The sequence below is a fragment of the Centruroides vittatus genome, unplaced genomic scaffold (assembly GCF_030686945.1).
Source record: "Centruroides vittatus isolate TY-2023 unplaced genomic scaffold, ASM3068694v2 contig_799, whole genome shotgun sequence".
NCBI classification, from domain to species: Eukaryota; Metazoa; Arthropoda; class Arachnida; order Scorpiones; family Buthidae; genus Centruroides; species Centruroides vittatus.
This window is the reverse complement of record NW_027122516.1, coordinates 114271-138624: the sequence shown is the minus strand read 5'-3', so window position 1 is coordinate 138624 and position 24354 is coordinate 114271. Positions and strand designations below refer to the sequence as shown.

Genomic DNA, 24354 nt, shown 5'->3' with positions numbered 1-24354 from the left:
GTGGGGTCGTCGATAAGACAAGGCAATATCCGTAATAACAGGACAACACAGACAATGGTTTATTTGAATATAGAAACTACTACAGAAAAGCTACGCATCCCGTCCCTAATCGCGGGAGAGAGAGAGTTCACAATGGTTGGGGGAATCATACCTCGTCGATGTATCGATAGCGATCGCCGGTAGTTCTTCAGCGCTGGCGGTGGGCTCGGGCGGTGGGCGGAGGGGTGGTCAGACTCGTCTTCGAGTTGGCCCTCGGTTTCGACAGGACGTTTGTCGTCGTCCTATGTTCAGCCACCCCGTTCTCAGATATCTCCCCCCTATTTATACTCCCGATCGCGTCTTCTTCGATCACCAATCGCGACGGAGGGTGATGATTCGGGCTCCGTGACTCAGAAGTCGAATCCGGAGAGGAGGGAAGCGTGTTTGATGGCGGAAGGCTGTACATCCTTCGAATCTTGATCGCTATCTCTGATCTTGATCGTTATCTCTCGAGGGGTTTGAACAATAAAATTGTAAATTTTGATAATTTTCATTTATAAATTGTTAAAATCGGACTGGCCGGCTGAAGGCGGTTTTCACATTGCATCGGAGTTTCTAAATCGAACTTGGTCCTAAACGGGACTAGTTTGATTTCATTTAATTGTCTGGGGGTTATATTGAGGGTTACTCTCTCTCTGCTAGCTGATAAAGTATTTGCAAGTATTAAATGGTTACATGATTAGGAAGCGATACAGAGTTTATCGCGATACAGTACTAGGAGGAGATATACAAAATATAGGATGTGATAAGAAGTCCTTATTTTCAGTTCGGTTGTCTTGGACTGTTGCGTTGATAAGGTGGTAGTTCTTCGACGTACGTGGACGGCGGCGTATGATTGTTGGTGGGAACCGGGATTCCTGTTGTTGATTAGTGGTGAACAGTGTTGATTGGCAGGAGGTCTTGAGGTCGAGGGTAACGGTTGTAGTTCGAGGAAACACGTGGGTGAGTGATTTCCTTTGTTCTCAGTAAGATGATTCGTACGCTGATGGGATACTACTGGATATTAAACAATGACGGTTGACGAAAATCGCAGGTAAGTTCTTGATAGGATTTTGGGTAAAGTTTCTAAGAGGAAGGAAGAACTGGTCCTCGGTTCGAGGAGTACATGGCTGGATTTTGGTGGGTTGAATGGTGGTACCGTTGTATGAGTCGGCATCCGGTTGACGTGGCTGATAGTTGATACTGTCTTGGTATCTAAAAAGAAAGATTAAAATACGCGTAATGGCAATAAGTTCATTGTTATAAGTAGAGGTATGAGAACAGATAGGTAAAGTGGGGGTTACTACTCTCTCTCTGCAAAATTGCTCTAACCCTCAAAGGGGGGGTATACGCGGATTGGAAAGAGTGTCAATTGCTAGTTAATAGAGACCGGGTGATTGCATCGCGAGTTTATGGAATAATTAAGGCTAGAATAAGATATCAAAAGGTAATTTATTAAACCTAAAAGTAAAACACTATTAAAAGTAACACCATTGGATTTGAATGGCTAGTACACATATATATAAATGGCTACATATGAATGGCTAGTACGATATATATATAAATGGATACATATGGTTAGATAATAAGACAAGCAGGATAAACAATTACAATTACGATCGCGTCCGGCGATTTTGTCGGGACCGGCGTGAGTTGTTCTGGCCTCCGGAAGTCGTGCCGGAGTCCCGGAAAAGGGGGACTCGCGCCGCATGCGTCAGAAGGGTCGGCGTTGTGTTTTGATAATAGAGGTCCGTAAAAATGTCTTCATCAGCGAGAGCTAGTCGTAGATCCGCGGGGCATTGGTGTCCCAGCGGTAAGACTATGGTGACCGGGGTCGAATTCTTTTTTCCGCTGCGATTTCGCAAAGCTAAGGGCAGCTCGAAGGGCTGCCGGGTCGGGTCGTTCGGTCACTGCGGGCGGGGAAGGCGTGTCTTCGGGCTCACTCCAGTTGTCTGTGGAGGTCATCTGCAAGGTGTTAGTCAGTGTTAATTTGTAAGAAGAACTTAAAATTGTCGCGGTTGCAGAAGGAATGAACGACCGCGGCGGGGAGTTCGAGAGGTGGATGGGAGTTAGGAAGGGGAATATCGCCTAAGGTGGGAACCGAAGGGACGGACCATTGTAACGAATACCGTCCCTGTCGGAACGCAAGGAAGTAAGAAAAGGAAGTAGTGGAGGCGGTGTCGGGAGGATGGGTGGGTAGTCGGAAAACCTCGATTCGGTAAAGCGGGATCTCCGTTCGCCGTCGGATGACTCGAATAAGGAAATGGTAGTCATAGCATGAAAGAATGGAGGCCCACATGGTTGGTTTTGGTTGGCCAGAGGCGATCCCCATGAAGAGGAGGGTAGATCGCGAATAAAACCGGGCAAGGGGGTGTCGTTGTTGAAGGTGTGTGACAAGAGTGGTACGATCCCCCTCCCAGGAGCAGCGAGATTCCGGGAAGGGACATGCTACAGGTTTAAAATGACAGGCTTTTTGGTGTTCCTCCCTCTGATGGAGGGGGTGCGAAAGGGGCAACCGTAAGTTTTATACGGGCAGGCAAATAGCAACGAGGAAGCCAGTTGCTCCACAATGAGGCTTCGTATGTGACCTAACGGTTCCCGACATGTATGACAATGGTCGATACGAGGCCGACAGCTGGAACAGACAATGTGCCCATTTGAGCACTGGAACACCGGCGGTTGGGCCAGGTCGAAACAAATCGGGCATGTCACCAGGGACGTAACGGCGTCCTCCTGTCCGATAGCGGCCATCGGTCTGAAAGGGAAAGAGGATATGTGAGATATCTGACAGTGGAGTGAGGGGTAGTAGGTAAAGTTTAGAACTAATGGAAAACAATGGATATATGGGCAAAATTGGGGACATTCTAACCGGTCCCATAGGTCTACACTCGCCGGACTACACGAATAATTAATAGGAGAAAGCAACGGGTGTTGGTCTCCGCGGAGCGGGATTAGAGGCGTTAGGTCCCTCAGCGGGCGGAATTTGCTCTTGGTCTAAGTTCGAAGCTAGATTGTCTAATTGTACGTCTTGGAGGAGGTGGTTTGCCGGATTAGGGTTTCGTTCGCCGGGGTTGGATAGACAGAACCGGCGGCGCGGTAGATAATAGCGACAACCAGATATAATGCCAATGGGAAGAAGAGCAACCAGTAAGCAACTCATTAGGATGGTGATTAACGAGGGGGCCGAGGTAGTTGACGGAGGAGGTGTTGACATATGTAATAAATGTTCGAGGTCATACCGGACATTTGTCAGGGAACGATCGGCTTCTCTAATATCGGCGGAGGTTATCACCTGGAGGGGTTGGGTATGGGGATCCTTCAGACGGGTTTGAAGTAACCGTATTTCGGTTTGATTTAGGATTTGTTCGATTTGGGGAACAACTAATTGTTGGGCTATGTCCAATTGAAGGGTTGATTGTCTTTGGAAGTGTCCCGTGAGGATAATCCCAGGCAGGTAACCTGTACAAGCATTCGGGAGATTAATAGTGCCGGTATTATTTAATTTCTTTGTGGATGGTAGAAGAGGGAAATTGCGACGTCGTGTTGGACATCTAATTGTGAGGAGGAGAGGTTTAGAAGTGGAATAAATCCAGGTACCACGTTAAACTATTCTCTTAAAAATTGGCGCGAATTGAGGGACAATTTGTCGCGTGCAGAGATCCTTGACCTTATTTTCAATGCCATTAAATAAAGCATATTCGCAGCTTTGTGACGGATCGCGTTGTATAGGGCTATCTAAGGAGCACATTGGGAGATGAGCAATTTTGCAGGTGGTCAGGTCGTGACGTTGCAACAGCATGTAAGACTGTCGGTCCATCGAGAGCGCGATGACCGGATGGATGGTTTTAAATTGTACGAAAGTGTTTAAGGTAGAAATGTAAGTAGGGAACTTTACGATTTCGTACATATCAAAGGATCCGCTCGGGGTAATCAGCGGAATTTTAGTGAAAATTCGTAACTTGCCGGGAAGGGCTATCGCGATTGTTGTAATCCATTGATAATATTTAAATAGCGTATCCGGTTGGATGGATTCGATCATTGCGTAACCGTCCGGAAGTTGGATTTGTATATCGCGGAGGGTGCGCAACATGATCTCTCGCGGGATGAAATAATGGCTTAGTCGTCCCTGTTCTAAAATGTCGATTGCCTCTTGTAATTCGACCAATTGGAACTGCAGTTCTTGGACGGCAGATTCAATAGTGCGTAGGATAATTTCATAAGTGAGGTTATAACGGTATACATTCATTAGTTCTCCGAAATTTTCGATGCGCTTAAATAAAAGGAAAAGTTGGTGGCGATTAGTTTTACTGATATTTAAGGTATCCGTGAGAAGAGTTGTTTGGGATTTTAATAAATGAATAATTCCGTCAGTGTGCTGTTTTATAGTTTCGATCTCAGCATTTAAGGCTTCAACCTCTTCTGAGGTAGCAGTACCAAAAAAGAATTTAAGTGCCTTCCCTCCGATATCTACAAGTCCCCTCTTTTGTTTGGAGTGGTCTTTTAGAGTAACTAGTGATAAAAGCTCGTGGTATTCGCTCTGGTAATTAAGGAAAGAAGCTTTTACTAATTGAAATCCGCCGGTGGGGAATTTCCAGGCGGTTGGGTCTGATCTATTGCTTAAAGGGCTATGCTTGCTCAGCTCTCCTAAGTAATCTATTGATTCCGAGATAAACTGAACTTGTCTTTTTAAATGGTCGAAGGTAAGGTCATTGACCAATGTCCAATGGCTGGCTGTCAGGAGGAAATTTCCCTGATGGATGAAAACCACTCCTTTCGTAAACTTCATAGGTGCCGATGAAGGTTGTAAGGTGGTGCATTGAATACTTAGGAAAACGACGGTAAGTCGAAGGAAAATCATCTTGGCTCCCGAGTACTTCTCCCGAGGCACTTATTCCTTCCCTAAAACAGGGAAATGTGATTATTAATATTAAGATTGTTTATCCTCGGGGGGGTTAGATGTCTAGAGTTAAGCCAAATTAGAGCTAAGATATGGATATAAGTATATATACGAAGGCTCGGATTTCTGCGAAATTCGATCCGTCGCGCTTCCCTTCTCGGGTCGCAATGATAGCAGTATACTTAATTATATGTGCTTTAAAGGTTAAGGCGAGGATGCTCGGCTTGTGGCGGGAGAAATAAATCGAGGAATATGGCTACGGCTGGGCCGACGCATGATCCAGGGTAGGTCTTCCACCGGGCCACGACTTCTCAGTGCATAAGGCAGCGTACCGACGGCCGGATGGCCGAGCGGTCAAGGTGGCAGCCTGCCGCTCTGGGGACCCGGGTTCGAATCCAGACGGGTCGAAAAATCCCCAGGAATTTTTCGGGGGGTGGTCCGTCCGGATATGTCGGGCCTCGTCCCTCACCACCCGGTCGCCCCATTGTGGGGCTGGCCGAACCCATAATGGGCCTAAAAAGAGGCCCTCTTAGTGCCCACAGGGCGGAAAGAGTTAAAAAAAAAAGCAGCGTACTTTCCGCTTCCCCTTCTGTTTCCGGTTCGGAGACTTCCTCCTCCGACGCTGTTTCGTCACTCTTCCTTTCTATTTCGTCCGATTCTTCTGCAGGGGGAATCGGTATTGAGTTTAAAATAAATTCATCCCATGGGTCAATTGACAGGGGTTGAGGAGCCGGACTACTAGCATCGCGTGGGACATCGGGATGATCGGTTCCTAAGTCCTCGTGGAGGTGAAATTCTTTCCTAAGCGGTGGTGGGTTTAATGCGATCGGCGTGCACATTTAATTTTCGTTTATTTTGTATATTCTCTATGGTAAAATTAACGGGTCCCAAAACTTCTATAATACGATAAGGTCCGGACCATCGGGCAGCTAATTTCCGTTTTAGTCCTTGCGGGGTGACGACTTCCTTTAACAGTACTCTATCTCCTAATTTATATCGGGGAGGCTTATTTTGTTTTCGGTGTCGCTCTTGCCGTAGCTCTGCCGCTTTTTCGGAATATTGACGCGCGGTTTGATGCGCATTTTTCAATCGTTGACCTAACTCGGAGGCAAAATTTTCCTCTATATCATAGACTCTAGTAATAGGACTGGTTACCAGTTCAAATGGGTACGTAGGGTCCCTTCCGTATAAAAGGAAGAAAGGACTTTCGTTGGTCGATGCGTGTATAGAGGTATTATAGGCAAATAAAGCGTAGGGAATCCATTCGTCCCAATCGCGTTAATCGCTAGCTACATAGTGTGATAAAATATCAACTAAGGTTTTATTGAATCGCTCGACTACGCCATTACTGGCGGGGTGGTATGCTGTGGTAAGAAGGCGTTTTATTTGTAACAGTTTACATACTTCTGTAAACATCTTAGAAATTAGATTAGGCGCTCGGTCAGTGAGTAGCTGAGTTGGTGTTGAATGGCGTAATACGACATTCGTGACAAAGGCTTTCGCTATCGTTTTACTACTAACATCCGGCAGTGGTATCGCTTCGGCATATCGACTAAAATGATCAACAAATACTAAGATATATTTGTTCCCGCAAGTGGTAAGAGGAAGTGGTCCGATAATGTCCATTGCGGTTCGTTCGAACACGTAGGAAAGAGGAGAGAACAATTGTAATTCTGCCTGTGTTCGTCGTCCTCGTCGCCGATGTTTAGCGCAGCTTTCACAACTCTGGCAATAATTGCGTATTTCCTTTGCCATTTCCGGCCAATAGAATGACTTAGCGATTTTTGTTCGCATTTTCTGTTCTCCCAAGTGTCCGGCTATCGGGTTATCATGGAATGTAGAGAGGATATATTCTTTTAGTTGTACGGGAACGACGATTTGTTCCCACCAATCCGTGTGTCGTTTGTCGGTTCCTTTATGGCATAGAGCACCGAATTCGTTAATATAAAATTCCTCTAACTCCAGATTGTTATAACTTCCGGTGGTAACTCCATCTTGTAAGGTTTGTACAAGAGACTTCCACTGCTTATCGCGTTGCTGCTCGGCGGCTAATTGGCTCACGGAGAAAATCGGCTCAACCTCCGAGATTTGTCGGATGGGGATACGGCTAAGGGCGTCAGCATTTTTGTGGGAATTGCCTGCTTTATGAATAACATCAAAATTGAATTCCTGGAGGAAAATAATCCATCGCGATAATCTAGAGTTGGTCGTGGAATCCTTGCAATCGAGTAACCATCGTAGGGGGCGATGATCGGTAATTATCGTAAATTTCCGTCCGTACAGATAGGGTTTAAAGTATTTCACAGCCCACACAGTGGCTAAGCACTCCTTTTCCGTAGTGTTGTAATTTAATTCCGGTTTTCTTAACAATCGACTCGCGTAGGCAATGGGTTTCTCCCTTCCATTTTCCTCCTGGGCTAATATCGCTCCTAAGGCCGTATTGGAGGCATCGGTAGCCAGGATAAAGGGTTTAGTAAAGTCAGGGGACTTTAATACGGGGGCTGACGTCAAAATTGTCTTTAAGGTTTCAAAGCTCTCTTGTTGGGTTGGTCCCCATTCGAAAGGCGTATCTTTCTTTAATAAATCCGTTAAGGGCTTAGCGATTTTCGCATAAGCGTCTACAACGCTTATGCGAAAATAAAATTGTAAATTTTGATAATTTTCATTTATAAATTGTTAAAATCGGACTGGCCGGCTGAAGGCGGTCCTCACACTAATGAAAAGCCTGCTACCAAGAATGCCCTTTCCAATTCAATTCATGTGAATGGAATCGTGTTTAATGCATTTAAGAGAAAACAGATGTTACATGTTTTTTCACCTGTAGCATGGAGGATTTCTAGTTCGTTTTCGAGATTGTAGTACTTCTTTTGCTCTCTAGTATTCTTGATTTGTCTACCTTTGCTGCTTTAATAGCGGTATTAAGCTTATAGCTCGATAATTCGACAGTTCGTTTGTCTTTAATAATTAGGTTTATGAACAAAAACTGGTACTTATGGGTTAAGAGGACGCCAGTCGGAAATTGCGATTTTTCCGAATAATGCAAGTTTTTATTTTTCAAATTTAAAACAATTGTTAAATCAAACAACAAATTAACGATTTACAAATGCTTAGTTTTAATATTTAACAAATCACAAAAACTGTTTACTTCTTACGATTACAGATAACGGTTCATGTTACCTACGGTGCCAAAATGGCGGCTCGTCTCTGATTCCAGCAAACAGAAGAAACAGTGGAGACGCACGTTCTAACCTAACCTAACCTATTCTATTAAACTATCATAATTATTATCAACCAAATTATTAGAATAGGTTTGGTTGGTTTTTTTTTGTAACTGTTTCCGCCCTGTGGGCACTAAGAAGGCCTCTTATAGCAAGCCCATTATGGGTTCGGCCAGGCCCACAATGGGGCGGCCTGGTGGTGAGGGACGGGGACCGACATATCCGGACGGACCACCCCCCGAAAAATTCCTGGGGATTTTTCGACCCGTCCGGATTCGATACCGGGTCCCCCAGGGCGGCAGGCTGCTAACCTAGACCGCTCGGCCATCCGGCCGCGGTTGGGTTAGGTTAGAACGTGCATCCCCATTGTTTCTTCTCTTTGCTGGAATCAGAGACGTGATATCAATAATCATCCTTCTTGCAGTTTTTTTCATTTTTACGACTTAAACAGTAATTTTTGAGTTAAATTTACTATTCTATTGTTATTTAGATAATTTCGTTCAAAAATGCGATTTTGATCGCAATTTCCGTCTGGTGTCCACTTAACCGATAAGTACCGAAAAACTTCATACTTTCGGACTTCGTACTCGTTTGTATCCTTGCCCAATTTGCACAACCTGGCGTTACGCAGTTATCGAAGCTACTGGGCATGGTTAAAACTAAAACAGCATAAGCACAATTATTCCAGATATTACAAGTAAAGAATTTTCAGAGTCCTGCCACAAATAAGCTACGCATTGATTATTGACCATTTGTAACATGCCACAACGAGCAAAAATTTAAAAAACTAATAAGTAGGTTTAAAATTAATAAATACAAATTTATTTTGACAGTTTATGAGTTAATTATACTTTCTATTTGCAAAATTTCCTCAACTTTAACAAAAAACAAGTAAATTTTTAAGAAATTTGCGGGATTTCCCGGGATAAAAAAAATTTCCCGGGATCCCGTTTGAGAAACCCTATATTGTACCATCTCTTTAATACTTCCTGAACTTAAAGGTGATGGTAGCAATTATTATGGAGGAAAACAAATAAAGAATGCCGTAAAAGTCCAGCAATAACGTTTCCAGCTTTCTACTAGTTCCCAGTCCATTTATTTAAAAAAATAGATAAATAGAAAGGTAAAATTCTCGATTATTCTGTTAAATTTAAGAATTCTGGACACCATTAAAAGCTCGTAAATTCTTAATATCGAGTGGAATTAATATAGAAGGTGTTGACTGTATCTAAATCTTGGAAGATCTAGAGAAGAAAAGTAGATTAATTTCGGATAAAACCTGAAGAGCCATGGATAGATTAGTTGTTAAATTCCATAAATCCTGAGTGATTGACACAGAAGAAAATCGTATATTATGTGTTTTCAGGTAAAGAAAATAGGTTAAGATTATAATCTCTTGTTTATGCTGAAGACTAAGGATAAGAGAAAATAAATATAGAAAAGTACTTTTAAATTTTAAAGAAATTCGCAATTATCCAGCATGAGTCGGCTTCACTGTCGAGCTCGGTTGTTTGACAGCGAAGCCGACTACTTTGTCATTACGGCTTTTCTTCGTTCTGTACATTACACAATGTTATAATGTTAAATCCTTTTGAGGCCCCCAGGCTTAATATCATTACGGCATTATATAAACACGGATATAGAACAAAAATATTAATAACGAGGCTCCTAAGAAGAGTCTAAAGTTCATGCGCCCCTTAGACCATTCACTATCAATACAAGAGTGTTTGTTAATTTCAATAATATTTGACTTACAGCAAGGTAAATTGACATAAGCTGTCAAATAACAATACATTTATCTTGTAAATTAAATAAATAGCAATAATACATTAATGTGTACAATCTACAGCCATTGCAAATGTGTACGTACTGTGTACATTACGCGTTAAATATTACAAAATTTTAATTTTAAAAATACAGAATAATTTTATTCGAATTTAATTTACAAATTCTTATATAAACATTATTATAAAGTGAATAAAAAATTTAAAAAAAAGTATTGAATTATATTTAATCTATGTTACCTTTGTGTGCTGCCATCTGTTGCTTAAAACTTAAATTATTACCAAAAAAACATTTTATTTTTAATTTTTACATTATATGTATAATATATTATAAATACCATTCGTATATTACAATTTTTAAATTAATAACTTTTATATTATAAGCCAGTTTTCTTGAGTAAATGTGGTGTTTAAGTACGGTGCTCAAGTTCATCGCAACACGATGCCGAAGCGTTTTAATATAAAACGATATAAACAATATATTAATTTATAATTAAATATGTATAATATTATGTTATTAGTACAGAAGCATTATTTATAAAAATAAAAAAATAATTATATTATTAAAATGCGAGCTCTCGAAACGAGATGCGACACGATGCGCCCATATTTAGTACTAATTTCAAATTCCAACACGTGGTCTTTATGTATTTTCTTTTTTCACCCTTTTATATATGTATATATCGTAAATAGCCCTGTACAGACACTAAACAAAATTTAAATTTGCATTCTCATACAGTTAAAATACGTTATTCGTATTTTACTAGACCACGTTTTTCCGTGTATGGCAATCTTGCGTGACGGCCGCATGGGAAAATCAACAGGAAATTGTAAAATATGAGAGAAAGTCGTTATCTTCGCCTTCATCCGCTATCAAATTTGTTTAAAAAAATAAAATAAAACCTGCAAATTCACGTGCGTGAAAAGTCAACGGTTCAATCGGGGGGGAGGGACAAAGCATTGTATATTTGTAGTGGTTTCAGTGACATTTATTCCTATAAAGCCTACTTACTTGTCATGTGAATAAACTATCCGTTAGAAAATATTTACAGAATTTTTTAAAAGGGACTACACGGCCCCCAATACCTGAGTAGCTATGGATTTTGGCAAAACCCAGAGCTACTCAGGTATTGGGATCCTGTAGCAAATTATTATATTGAAAGAAGTAAAGGAAAAAAACATAGTATAGAGCTCCTAATTCCTGGTGGTCCAGGGCAAATCACTCCTTCGATTCCCCTTCAGTAGTCAGTGTTTGTCAAAAGTACGTCACTGTAAACAACAGGGAGTCAAAGTGTCTCAAAAATGGCTCCATATTAGATCATAAATCTCTCTTACATTTTAAGGAGAATGAGTTAAACTTTTTTACATTGTTTATCTCATAAAAATTCTTTTATTTTTGCTTCAATTTTAGGATTATTTGTAGAAAAGAAACTTTTATTGTATTCCAAAATATATTCAGCTTCCAGTTTAAATATTTTTTTGGGTTATATGAGTTTTTCCCTGTTCAAAAGATGAATTATAACTTGAAAAATCAACCTTTTTTTCCTATTTTACTCTACTTTTGAAAGTAGAAAACTTCATTTTTCTCTCTAACAGTTGAATTATAAATATTTACAACATACGCAAAACAAAATTGTATAAAATGCTTATCCTGTTTTCATTTTAAATAATAATTTGTGAATAAAGAAATATGAATATGAAATTAACCTATTTAACACATGCAAAACACATTAATAAGTTAATACATTACTCTATTTTTTAAAAAAATAAGCTATAACAATTGATGTTTTTCATAAATAGCCTTTTTTATTAATTCAACTAATTATCAATATATAAAAATTAAATTATAGAACTTTTTTCTTTTATATTTAATAAATTTTGTATGTAATTTATGATTCATAATAATAAACTGTTAATTTTTTATTTCCAAATACAAATAAAGGTATTAATGTAGTAATGTATTAAGTTGATGATTCATTACAACATTAAAACAATGTAATAACAATGTTTATATGTAAATCTTGTTTATTTTCTTCTTGTAGTAGGAAAAAAAGGAGACCGAATAGTCGTATGTGGCTAGTATTTTTTAATATAATATTCTAAAATGACTGTACAAGACATTCTAAATTTACTATAAATGATTTTCTAAAAAAAAAAACACTTGTAAATGGAAGCCGTAGATCTACATTTTGGAAGTTTTAATAAGGAAGAATTTTTTTTTTATTTTGGAAGTCATTCTGGACCCATAAAAATGGATTCAATCATTAAAACGAGGAATAATTTATCACTTCAAATTGTTTGATTTAAAACTAACTGGCCTTTGGTGACTATTTTGGACACGACTCTGGTTTTGGACCCTGTAAAAATATGTTATATATAAATATATCAGATCAAATCCAAGTAAGTTTATATCACTGGACTGTTTTTACCTTGTATAAATCGCAAACTAAACCCAATAAATCATTTAGACCTCGATTCTGATGTTCTCTTGTGTACACCTAAAATATAACATTAAATATATTAAAATATATGTAAAAAATTTATAAAAAAATAAAAGAATAAAGTATTAACCCCATCGAAAGTGATCCAAGGCACAAAATGTAAAGGTGGTTTGAGCGAATCTGTTCTTTTAGCCATTTCATGTTGCCATGTATTGCCTTGTTTACTCTGTACACATTCTTCAATTTTATTATAATCGATATCTTGTCTTCTAGCACACTATAATGGAAGAAATCAAATCAGAATATAATTAAGTTTAAATATTAGAAGTGAATAAGAATGAATAGTTTACCTTTGCCCCCGCCGCTTGTGACTGAGAGTAAGATTCCATGCATTGGATTAATGCTAACGATTTTCGGATATCCAATAGTTTAACGGCACAAGTCTGGAAAATATTATAAAGTTCATAAGTTTATCGAGTATTTATCTTTATTAGTGTAAGCTAAATTTTTTATTTTTGACATATTAAACTGTTTATCCAGATAAACTTTGACACGATTTTCAATCACACTGAACTTGGATATCATCTAGAACTGGTCGAGCAGGAAGAGTTTTCTTTATAAATATAGAATCTGCATTGCAAAAATACTTTAACTTTTACAGTTTATTCTAGATGTTATCTGTAAACCAGAAAAATATATTTTTATAAATTTAAAATTGCGTATCGTATCGTATTCCACTTATCTCTGCATAATTCGAGCGTCGTATCACATTCGCTTATTCGCATTAAAAATACGTATCAAAGTTCCAACAAGGAAAGTAAAACTATTGAATTTCTAATCACAAAATACAAATTATTACTTTTAAATTTTACTTTTACTCTTTAACGTACCATATAAAAGGAAGAAAAACTGCATATATTTGTTTTAATCGCAATAAACTTTAAATTGATTTATCACATATTAAAACGGATATAATTTTAGTTAACAATGGTTATTGTTTTATTTAACCTTCAAATGATTTTATGACATTTCACCAAACTATTATAGGATTTTCTATGATAATATTGTCCGAAATCAATGTATTACATCCCATAAAATAGTCAAAACTTTAACATTAAAATGCAAAATCAAAAAATAACATAAAATCGTGTACATAATGTAATAAGTAAAACTGTTTTCTTTGTATTGGCTTAACTAATTGGACTTTGCTATATATTTCACACTATTCATTAATCATAAGTAATGAATAATCTGTTAACAAATATAGATCAATATCAACAGTTTAAATTTCAAACCAAATAAAGTAAAAGATAAACGTAATGGGAATATATATATATATATTTGTTTCAATATCAGATAAAAAGATCCTTGAAAAATATATTTTTAGTAACTTTATATTAGATAAAATTGCACAAAGCTTTTACAATGAGTAAGCAAAAGTCTGTCTAGTATACATTTCTGCAATGCATTAGGAAAAATTTAACAGATAATTAAAATAACCTTTATAAATCTTTAAACAAGCAATTTTTAGGGATTACATTGTATAACAATAGCAATATATCCAAGAAGCTACTATTGTATACCAAATTTATTATATATGACTCATATGAATTAATATATACATTATTAAATTAAGAATTACTAATAAATTGTCTTTTTTCCTTGTCTCAAGTAGTATGTTTAAGTTAGCGGACTACAATATATATAATTTTTCAACTTTGGCACGCTTGTTTTAAGCTTGCTCTCTCTCTCTCTCTGCCCCACGGATGCTAAAAAGACCTTTTTGCAAGCCCATTATGGGTCGTGCTGGGTGACGAGGGAAGAAACCCAACATATCTGGACAGATCACCAGCCCCAAAATATTCCTGGAATTTTTTTCGACTGCCTTAATTCATACTTGGGTTCGTCGTAGTAGGACGATGCCTTAACTGCATCAGCTATCTGACTGGTGACTTTGACATACTTCACCTCTCGGAGAGTCAGACTAGGAGCTTTCTCTGCTTACTTTTATTATAGAAAAGATTGAAATTTTAGAAATTGTAGTTTTTGCAACTCTTCTCTGATTACAGCAAGATGTAAAACAACTTTTTTTCCATTTTTCAAATAGGAATTACTTAATTTTAAAATATAAACTTGCAAATAAAACTAGTTTCAATGACTAAATTTACAGAAAAATTATCTATTTTTCCATAAATTTAAATGCATACAATAAAATTAAAGCCATAAACCCATTTCAAAACCAAATATCTCATTTATTCCTTCTCGAGTTTATTAAATTTTAACCTTACTTGTATTATGTTTCCGTAACATTCGTCGGGTCCATGTTGACAGTGAAAGAGATACGTTCCATTATTTAATTCTGTTTCCTACGTGTCATAAAATTGCATTTATTAATTTATGTAGTCACATTTACAATAGTCCTATGCATAAAAAGAAATTAATTCTCGATAAAATTATGGAATTATTTTTCTAGTAGAGATAAGAGGGAATAAGAATGATTTCCTTACATAAGCTTTACCGTACGGTATCAAGTCCACGTCGATTATATCTGAAACCGCTTGATACGTCGGCCATAATTGGTCCAGAATGAAACGTTTGCTATCCGGACAGAGGGTTTCATAATAAACCGAAACCAGCACGGGTTGAGCAGTTAATTCACTTTTTTCTAAAGGAGAAACCTGTCCAAAAAACAGAAAAAAAAATTAATTTTAATTAAAATAAAACTATTTCTACTGTTCATACAAGTTTAATTACTTAATAAATATGTAACTAGTTCTTGCATTAAATTATTTCCAGCTTTTTTTTTTTTTAACAATTTAAGTTATAATACTGTATTCTTAATGTAACTATTATGAAGATCAGACTTATAAAAGTTGGCTATGGTTTCATAATAGAATTTTCCATTTTTTTAATCTATTTTTAAATGATTTTTTAACCTCTTTTTCCATTTTCACTCCATTTTCAAACCATGTCTTTGGATATAAACCATAGTTTAAAGTAAAAGAAAAAATTATATAATTGAAACTATCTTTTTCTAGATATAATCTTGAAGAGAAAGTAATTTCGTAACTAAGAAATTGCATTGTTACACTATTCTATAAAGATCAAAACAATAAGAAATTCTTGATTTTGGATCATAATCATTGCGGGTTATCTGGACCATTCAACTGTTTGTAAGTCTTATTCATAAAGATTTTCCTTTTGTTAAACGAATTTATCTCCAACGTTCTCATTCTCACATTCTCCACTACGAAAATCTGCACGATAAACGCATCTACTAATGAAAAATGTTACGCAAATCAAGCAGTAACGCGTAACGCGTACCGAAAATTAAATGTCAATCTTTATAATCCCTTATATATAAAAGTTTTAAACATGACAATTGTAGCTACTGTATATAAAAATAGTATTTATAGGTCACGTCGGTTCATATATAAACACTGGTAAAAATCTTGTTTCCGCCCGAAACTCGCGTTACTTTATTTAAAAAAATAAAAATAATAATAATAATATACAAAATTCCACTCCATTTAACATAAAATCTTGGTATTTAATCTCTGTATGAGTAACTTTAAAGTAATTATACGCGAAAAGCGCGCATTTTAAATGTCTTTTAGCTTAAATTTAACACAGGAATTCGAATTATCTCATCATTTTCTTAAATTATATTCAGTGTAAACCGTTTTAAATACTCCTAATTTTAAATACAGTGGTTTCCTATTCCAAGCTTTATAAAAATCGCTTACAGTAAAAATTACGTGAAGGAAAATATACTTTCTCCATAATAAATCTGGCTTATTCTTTTGTGAGAATTACCTGTAAAATACAATAAAACTTACCATTCAGAGTACCGTAAAAATATAAAATACGCTAAATAAGCTATACACGGTAAGAAAAAAGTATATTAGTTGCTTATTATATAAAGACACCGACAAAAAAAACTGAGCGATAGTTTTATATTCTTCATCTAAAAGGAAAAATTATAAAAATAAAAATACTGTATGTTATATTATTATATATTCTTATACCATAAATATATATTACCTCTACTTTGATAGCACCAGAAAGCCAGTAGAGAGTAAGGAGCAGAGCAGTACATCCCAGTCCAAGCATCTTGAACCTACTGATCATATAGAATCTCCACATCCTAGTTAGCTCCGTCGGTCACGTGATCATTCGCCGAAACACTACGTCACACTACCGGCTGACGTCAAAAGAAAAGGCGGTTGCAGGACTGTATAATCTTCCCTGCCCGTTATAATACAACGTCCAAGGTTAATATAAAACGTATAAAAACTAGTTATATTTGTATATATATATGTATATATATATATAAAAAAAAACAACCGTCCCTACGATTATTACGTCAACATTCTCTTCCCTCAGCTTCTTCCACGACCAACAACGCCATCTGGAGATTCCTGTTTTGTGTCGGTGACAGGAACGTAATAATTCGTAAAATAATACAAATAAAATCGTTATATTTAACTTATATTTTAGTATTAATTATCAGTAATTTGTTAGTAATAAATTATTTATTTTTTTGTACTGTAATTCGGTAGCAACCCTCCCACCCTCAGTGGGTGAGGGGTAACATCTACCAAGTGAATTTTAAATAAAGAATAGAATTTTAAAAGCTTAACAATAAAAGGAACTACAGTAAACAGTTTTACTTACATTGTTTGCACAACAGAACGTTTTAAATGCGTTGTTTAATGGTTTCAAACCGAATTATTCTTTAAAGAGTAATTCCTCCAAGGGGCATTAACCTATTTATTTGGTCACGGTTGAAGAAAACCGCTAACATTATTAACTCGGTTTACAGTTGTTCCATGCTTTATCGCCGAATATTTAATTGGCTTCTATATATTTTTTTTCCAGTTTTTCCGTTTTAAATAAATAAATCCGACAAGACAGAGCCTAATTTCTTTATTACCAACACTCTCTGTTGTATGAATTATTTCAATGACCTGTTTTAAAATTTTTATTACATTCGGGTCATGTTTCACAATTATATATATATTTTAAAAGAAACCTTGAAAATATCTTTGTGGACGTTTTAAATGGAAAAATATCACAAAATCTACATGATTTATGAGTTGAACAACCTCAGAAGTGAACCCACCCTGACCAATACAGTCCTGAAAAGTCAAAACCTGTTAAAGAGAATTTTAATAATGAATTTTTTAAGGCAGGAAAAGTGACCTTCAGACTATAGTTAATATCAATAAAGGACATTTTTTTTCTTTCTTTTTTCCTATTAATTTATTGTAACTTTGAACTTGTAGAAAGGTAATTTATAGCAAGGAATATGAGGAATTTTAATTGGAAATTTTAATACAATTTTACAGGAAATTCCTCTACTTTTTATTTATTTTTTCTTTCCTTCATTAATTTCAGTTATATTGATTCACTTAATAATGTATTATATAATATTATTTACTACATTTTAATCTCTCTGTGTGTGTTATGAATAGAAAAATATTAAAAAAATATATTAAAAAATTCAACAAAATTAATTAATTAATTAAACATTAATTTAATGATAATTTATCATTTATAATGATGTAATTAAATCATAAATATTCATAAAAGAACATTAGTGAGCATTTCTTATTTTTTTTTTCTATGTCACATTACTTGAACTTGCTTAATGACACCAATTAATAACATTTATGAGGGAAAAAGTATAAACAATTTATGAAATAAAAATTAATTAGCAATGTTTAAAATATGATGAACATTGCCTTATCTAGTCACATCATTTGTAAACATTACAAAATATCTTTTTCTAGAAGAAAATCCTTAGGTTGGTTGACCTGTCAAACCAGGACATGGGTCAAGTGTGTAACCATTCAATGGAACATAATTTCATCATTTTTTAAGTAATTTTACTGTGTATTTATATGTCTACATTATGTTATATGTGTTATTTGATTAATATGTAAGTTTTTAAATATAAATTTAAATGTTTTATGCTTTATTTTTATTTAATTAATAAATACAACTTTTATTAATTTTGTTTAACACTAGATGGTAGCACGGTAGCGGAATTTGCCACAATTCATTTTTTTATCTATTTGACTGTTTTTTTTTCTTTTTCTATGTAAAAATTAAAAATATAAAATTCTTTTAAATATTTTTAGATACGTTTTTAGAATTTTTGAAGATTTTATAACATTTATTTTGTTCCGAAGAAAACATTTGTCATCCATCACACAAGTTTTATTTGCTTTTAGTTTATCAGGTATTTTCAAAGGACACTATCAAAATCTTATACAAAACCAAAGCAAATACTTGACAGATATTTTATATATCATGATAAATTGTTCAATACATGTCAAGTCTTAGAAACATTACATTCCACTACAGTAAATTGATAAAATAAAATGTCAAAATGTATATACGTTACGTATAAACTCTACGTATATATATATATATATATATATATATATTAATCACTCAAAAATATTTTTCTATTATTTTTAAATAAAAAAATACACTTAAAACACTTAAAATATAAATTAATAACAAAAGAATTTATAATTTAATTTACTCCTACTAGATGGCATTACAATAACTTAATTATATTAGCAAGTTACTTTAAAGCGCCATCTCTTATCGAAAAGTGTAATTATAATTTTTTATTCCCCCCCAAAAAAATGATTTATGTATGGCCCTAATATTTCATTTTATTATTTCGAGTTATATTTTTATTTAGAATTAATTTTAACGGTTTAAAATTGAGTTTATTAGAAATCAATACGGCAAGAGATATGTCTGATAAACAAAAAAAATAGTTGTAAAAATAGAAAAAAGTAATAGAAATGTCATTAACCTCGATTCATTGGTATCTTTTGCCAAAAATTCCGAGGTCAACATTCTCTGGCCATTTAAAAAATCGTCAAAAACATATATATATATATAGGGATAAATCCCTCAAGTCACGTGCAGAGATTGTACACAATGTGTTCGACTTTCTGCCCCTGTTAAACTGGGACATAGAGCCAGATCCAACACCAGTAGAATCTTAAAAATGTAGAGAAAATAAGCGAAATTCCGTATTTAACACCAAGCGTACTGTATGAAAGGAAAGTAAAAGTGGAGAGAGAGAGGAGAAGAAGAGGGAAAAAAACACCCCAAAACAAAGTTTTAAACCTCCCAAAAATAGGATCCAGTGTGTGTAGATGGTAATCTGGGGGCACAACGGGGATACTTTCAAGGCCAAAAGAGATATGGCAGGGGTTCTTTTTCCGACAGTGACGCTCGTTGCCCAAAAGGTCGTTAACAGCACCCCTATGGTGATTGGATTAATTATAACAGAATGTACTGAAGAGTAATTTGTCTAGTTCCTAATATTATTGGTTCCTGAATTAATTTTTGTTATGTCCAGTTACTGACTCCTGGGCTTTGTTGATTATAGTGATAATAAACATTCTGGTAGTTCTTTATGAATTATTTATCGTTCCCTTTTTGAATTATATATGTTAACGTGTATAGGTTTATAGTTTATTTCTGTTTATTAAAGCGGATAATTAAATTATTTGTTATAAAATTCGACCCATAAATTTAAAAATTTCCAATTTAAATAAGAAATTTTTTTAATTGGTTGAAATTAACTAGTGTTATGACGTAACAACTAAAAAATTAACAAATATTAAGACGTAACAATTAAAAGTTAACTAGCATTAATACGTAACAATTAAAAAATTAACTAGTTTTAAGACGTAACAATAAAAAAAATGGCGTATAATGTTTTAAACTGCGGGTAAAGCGTGTAATGATTAGGAATTAACTATGACATAAATCTTACAAAGAGTTATTTATAGAATTTGAAGTCACTCGAATTAAATTTATTTTAAATATTAAATTTATCATTTAATAAATTAAAAAATAAAATGTTTAAATGTTAATTCTTCATTAGAAAAATGAAGAAAAATCGAATATTTTCCTAGTAGCGCCTGCGTTTTATTGTTTATAAACAGTCAAAACCTGTGTTAAAATTTATAAATATCAGCTTATTTACATTGCATATTTTATTACTCAATTGTACGTTCCCTAAAATGTCATTTGGGTTACATTTTTAACGGGGTTTACTAATTTGATTGTTAACAAGACAGCTTGAATAATACAAAACATGGCGGCTGTGTTGCATATAATAGATTCTTTCAGCCATATTTAACTTTAAAAAAAAATATTGTGAAATTTCTCCAAGTCGCTTTACATCTGCCTTTCTCTCTCTCCCCTTTTTTTTTAAATCCCTCTTTAGCCTTCTCCTATGTCAAACTACTACTCTTGTAAACATTGACATCGGACGTCATAAAACAGACAAACGCCCTTATTGTTATAAGTCTCATACTTATATATTTTAGGTTTATTTTTTTATTACTTCGATGACGTTTGAAATATTAACAAGACTTCTCTACCAGGATGTTAACCTTACATTAATAATGCACTTATTACTAGAAAATACAATGGAACCTCTAAAAGTCGACCAACCTCCAAACAACGGACTTTTTCTACGGTTGTTGGGAGGTTTGAGGGTTTAAAAACTATATACAAATTTAAATTCTAAACCATCCCGGAAGTGAGGACATCACGCTGATTTTGCATTTTCTTGTGCAGGGTGTGGTCCTTTTTGACGTCACGGACAGCTCTATTTGTTTTTCTTCTATTATTTTTGTCATTTTGGTTTGTCTAATCGCACGACCCTACCCCCAATGACTTTTTTTTTAACCCCCGAAAACGTACATCTGGAACTATTTTGTATTAAACTTTTCTTAGAAATGCATCATGCCAGCATGGTGGGAGTAGAGGGAAAAAATTATCTCGTGATGATCTCATCCGTGTTAGAGACGTTTCTTTAATGTTTATATTTATAGCTTACTTCACGGTTACGTTAAAAAAAAAAGAAGTGACGTTGAATAATAAATAATGCTTTTCAAAGGCGTAACAAGCTTCTCTATACGTTCTTATCAAAGAGTTGCGAGACACAGGAGAAAATTAAGCTATTCTTCTCGTGTTGTATGGTCCATTCTTAAGCGGGAAATGTACAGATAAAAATTAATTACGTGTTTAAAAAGGACTAATTGGTAATAAAGTCGTTTTACTCCCCCCTCCCCTTTCTCGAACTTCGTTTTCATTGATAACTACAACAAACTAATAGTAGGCGGATGTGGGTGTTTGGATTATTGGCTCTAAAAAACAACCTCACTTCTCCCCTCACCCGAACTACCATTCTTTGATTAATGTAAGGTTTCCTTCTTCTCCACGAAGCGGTACAAATGAATTAGGTAGTGATAAATCACAATGGTGGATCCTTTCTTACATTTTTATACAAACAATCCCGTTCGAAATTCGTATTATCTGGTGAAACACATACCAGATGAGGAATTCTAATCTGGTGACAATATATCTATTGTGTTTGTTAGTCCTTCTAATCTCGCTAGGACAATGCGGTTATTGTCTACATTGTCAACGTAATGTACGTAAAACAAACACATTTTTGGGAAATTGAAATTGTTTGAAGGAGCAAAGAGGGGGGGGGTCGCTCGTAAGATTGATTGATGCACCATTTCTTCTTCTCTCTTAGCTGAGTTCTCCGTTCATTTGCTGCTATTGTAAATAATTTAATACTCTAGTAACTTATCTTGCTCTCTTGTAAGATACCTTCCCCATATGTTATAGCTCATTCCACTTATATTTCACCTCCCATACCCTATTATATTCCCCTCTTTCTTCAAAGGCATGCGACAAGTTGGAATTCTATTACTCATATTGCTAGAATGACATCCTTTACAAAATCTAAGAAATAAAAACCTTGTAACTCGTTAGATAATGCTACAAATTTCTACTTTATGATCTCATTTCTCGATACATTCCCCTCTCCCTCTCGTTACTGAGAATTTGAATGAGATAGAAAATATATATATAATATATATATATATATAAACCTGGCCCATCTCATCAAGAATAAATTGTGTGTAGCCTACTAAACAATATAAATTCCTAAGATTTATGCCGTATCTTAGGGGTCTAAAACGCTTTTAAAAATGTAAACAAAGTTAATAAATTAAATAGATACCGCTTAGTGACATCTTAATAGAATCAAGTGTTGAGTAAATATGGCAATTATTACGCATAGTAAACGGAATTTATGGTGTTTTTACATAGTACAGGGGGCATTGACATACTAAGAATTCTTTCTGTGACCTCCCCTCTCTCTCTCTCTATAACCGATCTAACTGTTGAAGTATGGCATAATATACTGTAGTTTAAAGCATTTTTTGAAAGGGAGTGATGAGAAAAAGTAGATCTACTAATGACCTATGACCTTGTCCCTGAATACACCGGAAATTGTCCAGACCTAATGACACGTTTGTCGTCACCTCGCTACATCTACAAATCCATCTGGCTAAAGTTACGATTAAGGATTAGATACGTCACTTATTATATATAAGATTTCAAAGCTTCTTGAGGATAAATGTTGATAAGAAACGTAAACTAACCATCTCATAAACCAAACATATTTATTTATGACTCGTATAACTCTATATTTTTATATAAATGCTCTTAGGGGGTGCATTTAACTCGAATTATTTCTATATTTTTCTCTTGTATCTTTGGCACGTAACTAATTAGCTTCGTGTTCACGGGTCCTGTTACTATTATTATTATTATTATTATCGACGTGATTCCTGGATCGTAACCATCTGTTGCGTAACGAAACTAGACGAAAAATATTCTAGAAATTCCCACGATATTCTAGGAATTCGTATATTTAGGGTCACGGCCAATAATTCCTACCGGATTTTATCAAGTAAAAATCTCCTCCATTTCTATAATTGCTAGAGAGATTCCGAAGCATTTTATAATTAAATTTACAATATAATCTTCTATATTTGTAAAATAACAAGTTACAGTAGACGTATATTTAGATATAAACGTATTATTTGGTGTAGTACACCAGTACACTCTACAGAAAATCGAAAACACCAACTTGTACACTGAATATTAATTAATAATGAAAAATATGAGAAGTGATCGGTGTAGAATATCTCTCCATATCAAACAATAAAGCCCTTTTATATCATATAATCGAGCTATAAATAAACAAATGGAGTTTATAATGCAATCCGATACGAGAAGAACACATCTGTGTCCATACTTTCCAGCTTGTGGGATGGGATGTTTCTCGACGTTTTATACTAAAATTAACTAATTTAATTATAATATTAACCTATAAAATAACAATTATAACTCGCCTGGTATGCAGACGTCAACATATTAAATATATTATAATGAAAATTGTCTGTTCTAGACGTTATCAACTAATTATCGTGTTTGCTGCTGCTGCTGCTGCTGCCTCTGATGCAAAAATGCTAGATTATAATATTAATAAATATAATAAAAAAAAAAAAGAAACAACCAGGAAGTACGAAAATATTTTAATTTGTTACATTATAATTGGCTTATTTCGTACTACGAGATTTTACCGAATATCATTAAGATAATTGACTTTTTAATTAGAGAAAAGTCTCTTTCCTTTGCTAGACTGACAGAGTGGTTGTTACTTTTTCTTCTTTATTTTTTTTTATTTCTGCTTGTTTAATATTCAATTTTCTGTGATCAATGAATCGAATACGACCTGTTTTCGTTACCTGTTTGGCCACACCTGGAGAGATCACGTGTGTTGGTAGAATTTGGTCAAAAACCCCCCGTGAATAAGCGTAGGGTGGTTGGGACACCCAGTGTTTCTTTCAGACAGAATACATTTTCAGGGGATTATTCTTTCTGTTCTGAGGGATAACAAGTGTAATATAGATATATACACACACACATATACATACCTGTATACATAGAAACAATAATCATGTATGAATGATTATTGTTTCTTATTGTATACTGTAAACTCTTTATATGAGAGATTTTTATTCGTCTGACTCCCCCTGAAAGAAACCATGGGATACCAACTGACAAGTCGCAAGTAAAGGTGA

General features: G+C 34.9%; 1 protein-coding gene across 1 annotated transcript; it reads right to left on the bottom strand.

The window, feature by feature from the left end:
* Window positions 1-11986: 11986 nt before the first annotated feature.
* On the bottom strand, window positions 11987-16607 carry LOC136981831 (gamma-interferon-inducible lysosomal thiol reductase-like). Its single transcript, XM_067278215.1, has 7 exons — window positions 16403-16607; window positions 14866-15036; window positions 14647-14724; window positions 12709-12801; window positions 12489-12635; window positions 12347-12415; window positions 11987-12274 (listed from the first exon to the last, which is right to left on the bottom strand). The coding sequence occupies exons 1-7, from the start codon at window positions 16502-16504 to the stop codon at window positions 12245-12247; spliced, it is 690 nt and encodes a 229-aa protein (XP_067134316.1). The 5' UTR covers window positions 16505-16607; the 3' UTR covers window positions 11987-12244.
* Window positions 16608-24354: the final 7747 nt, after the last annotated feature.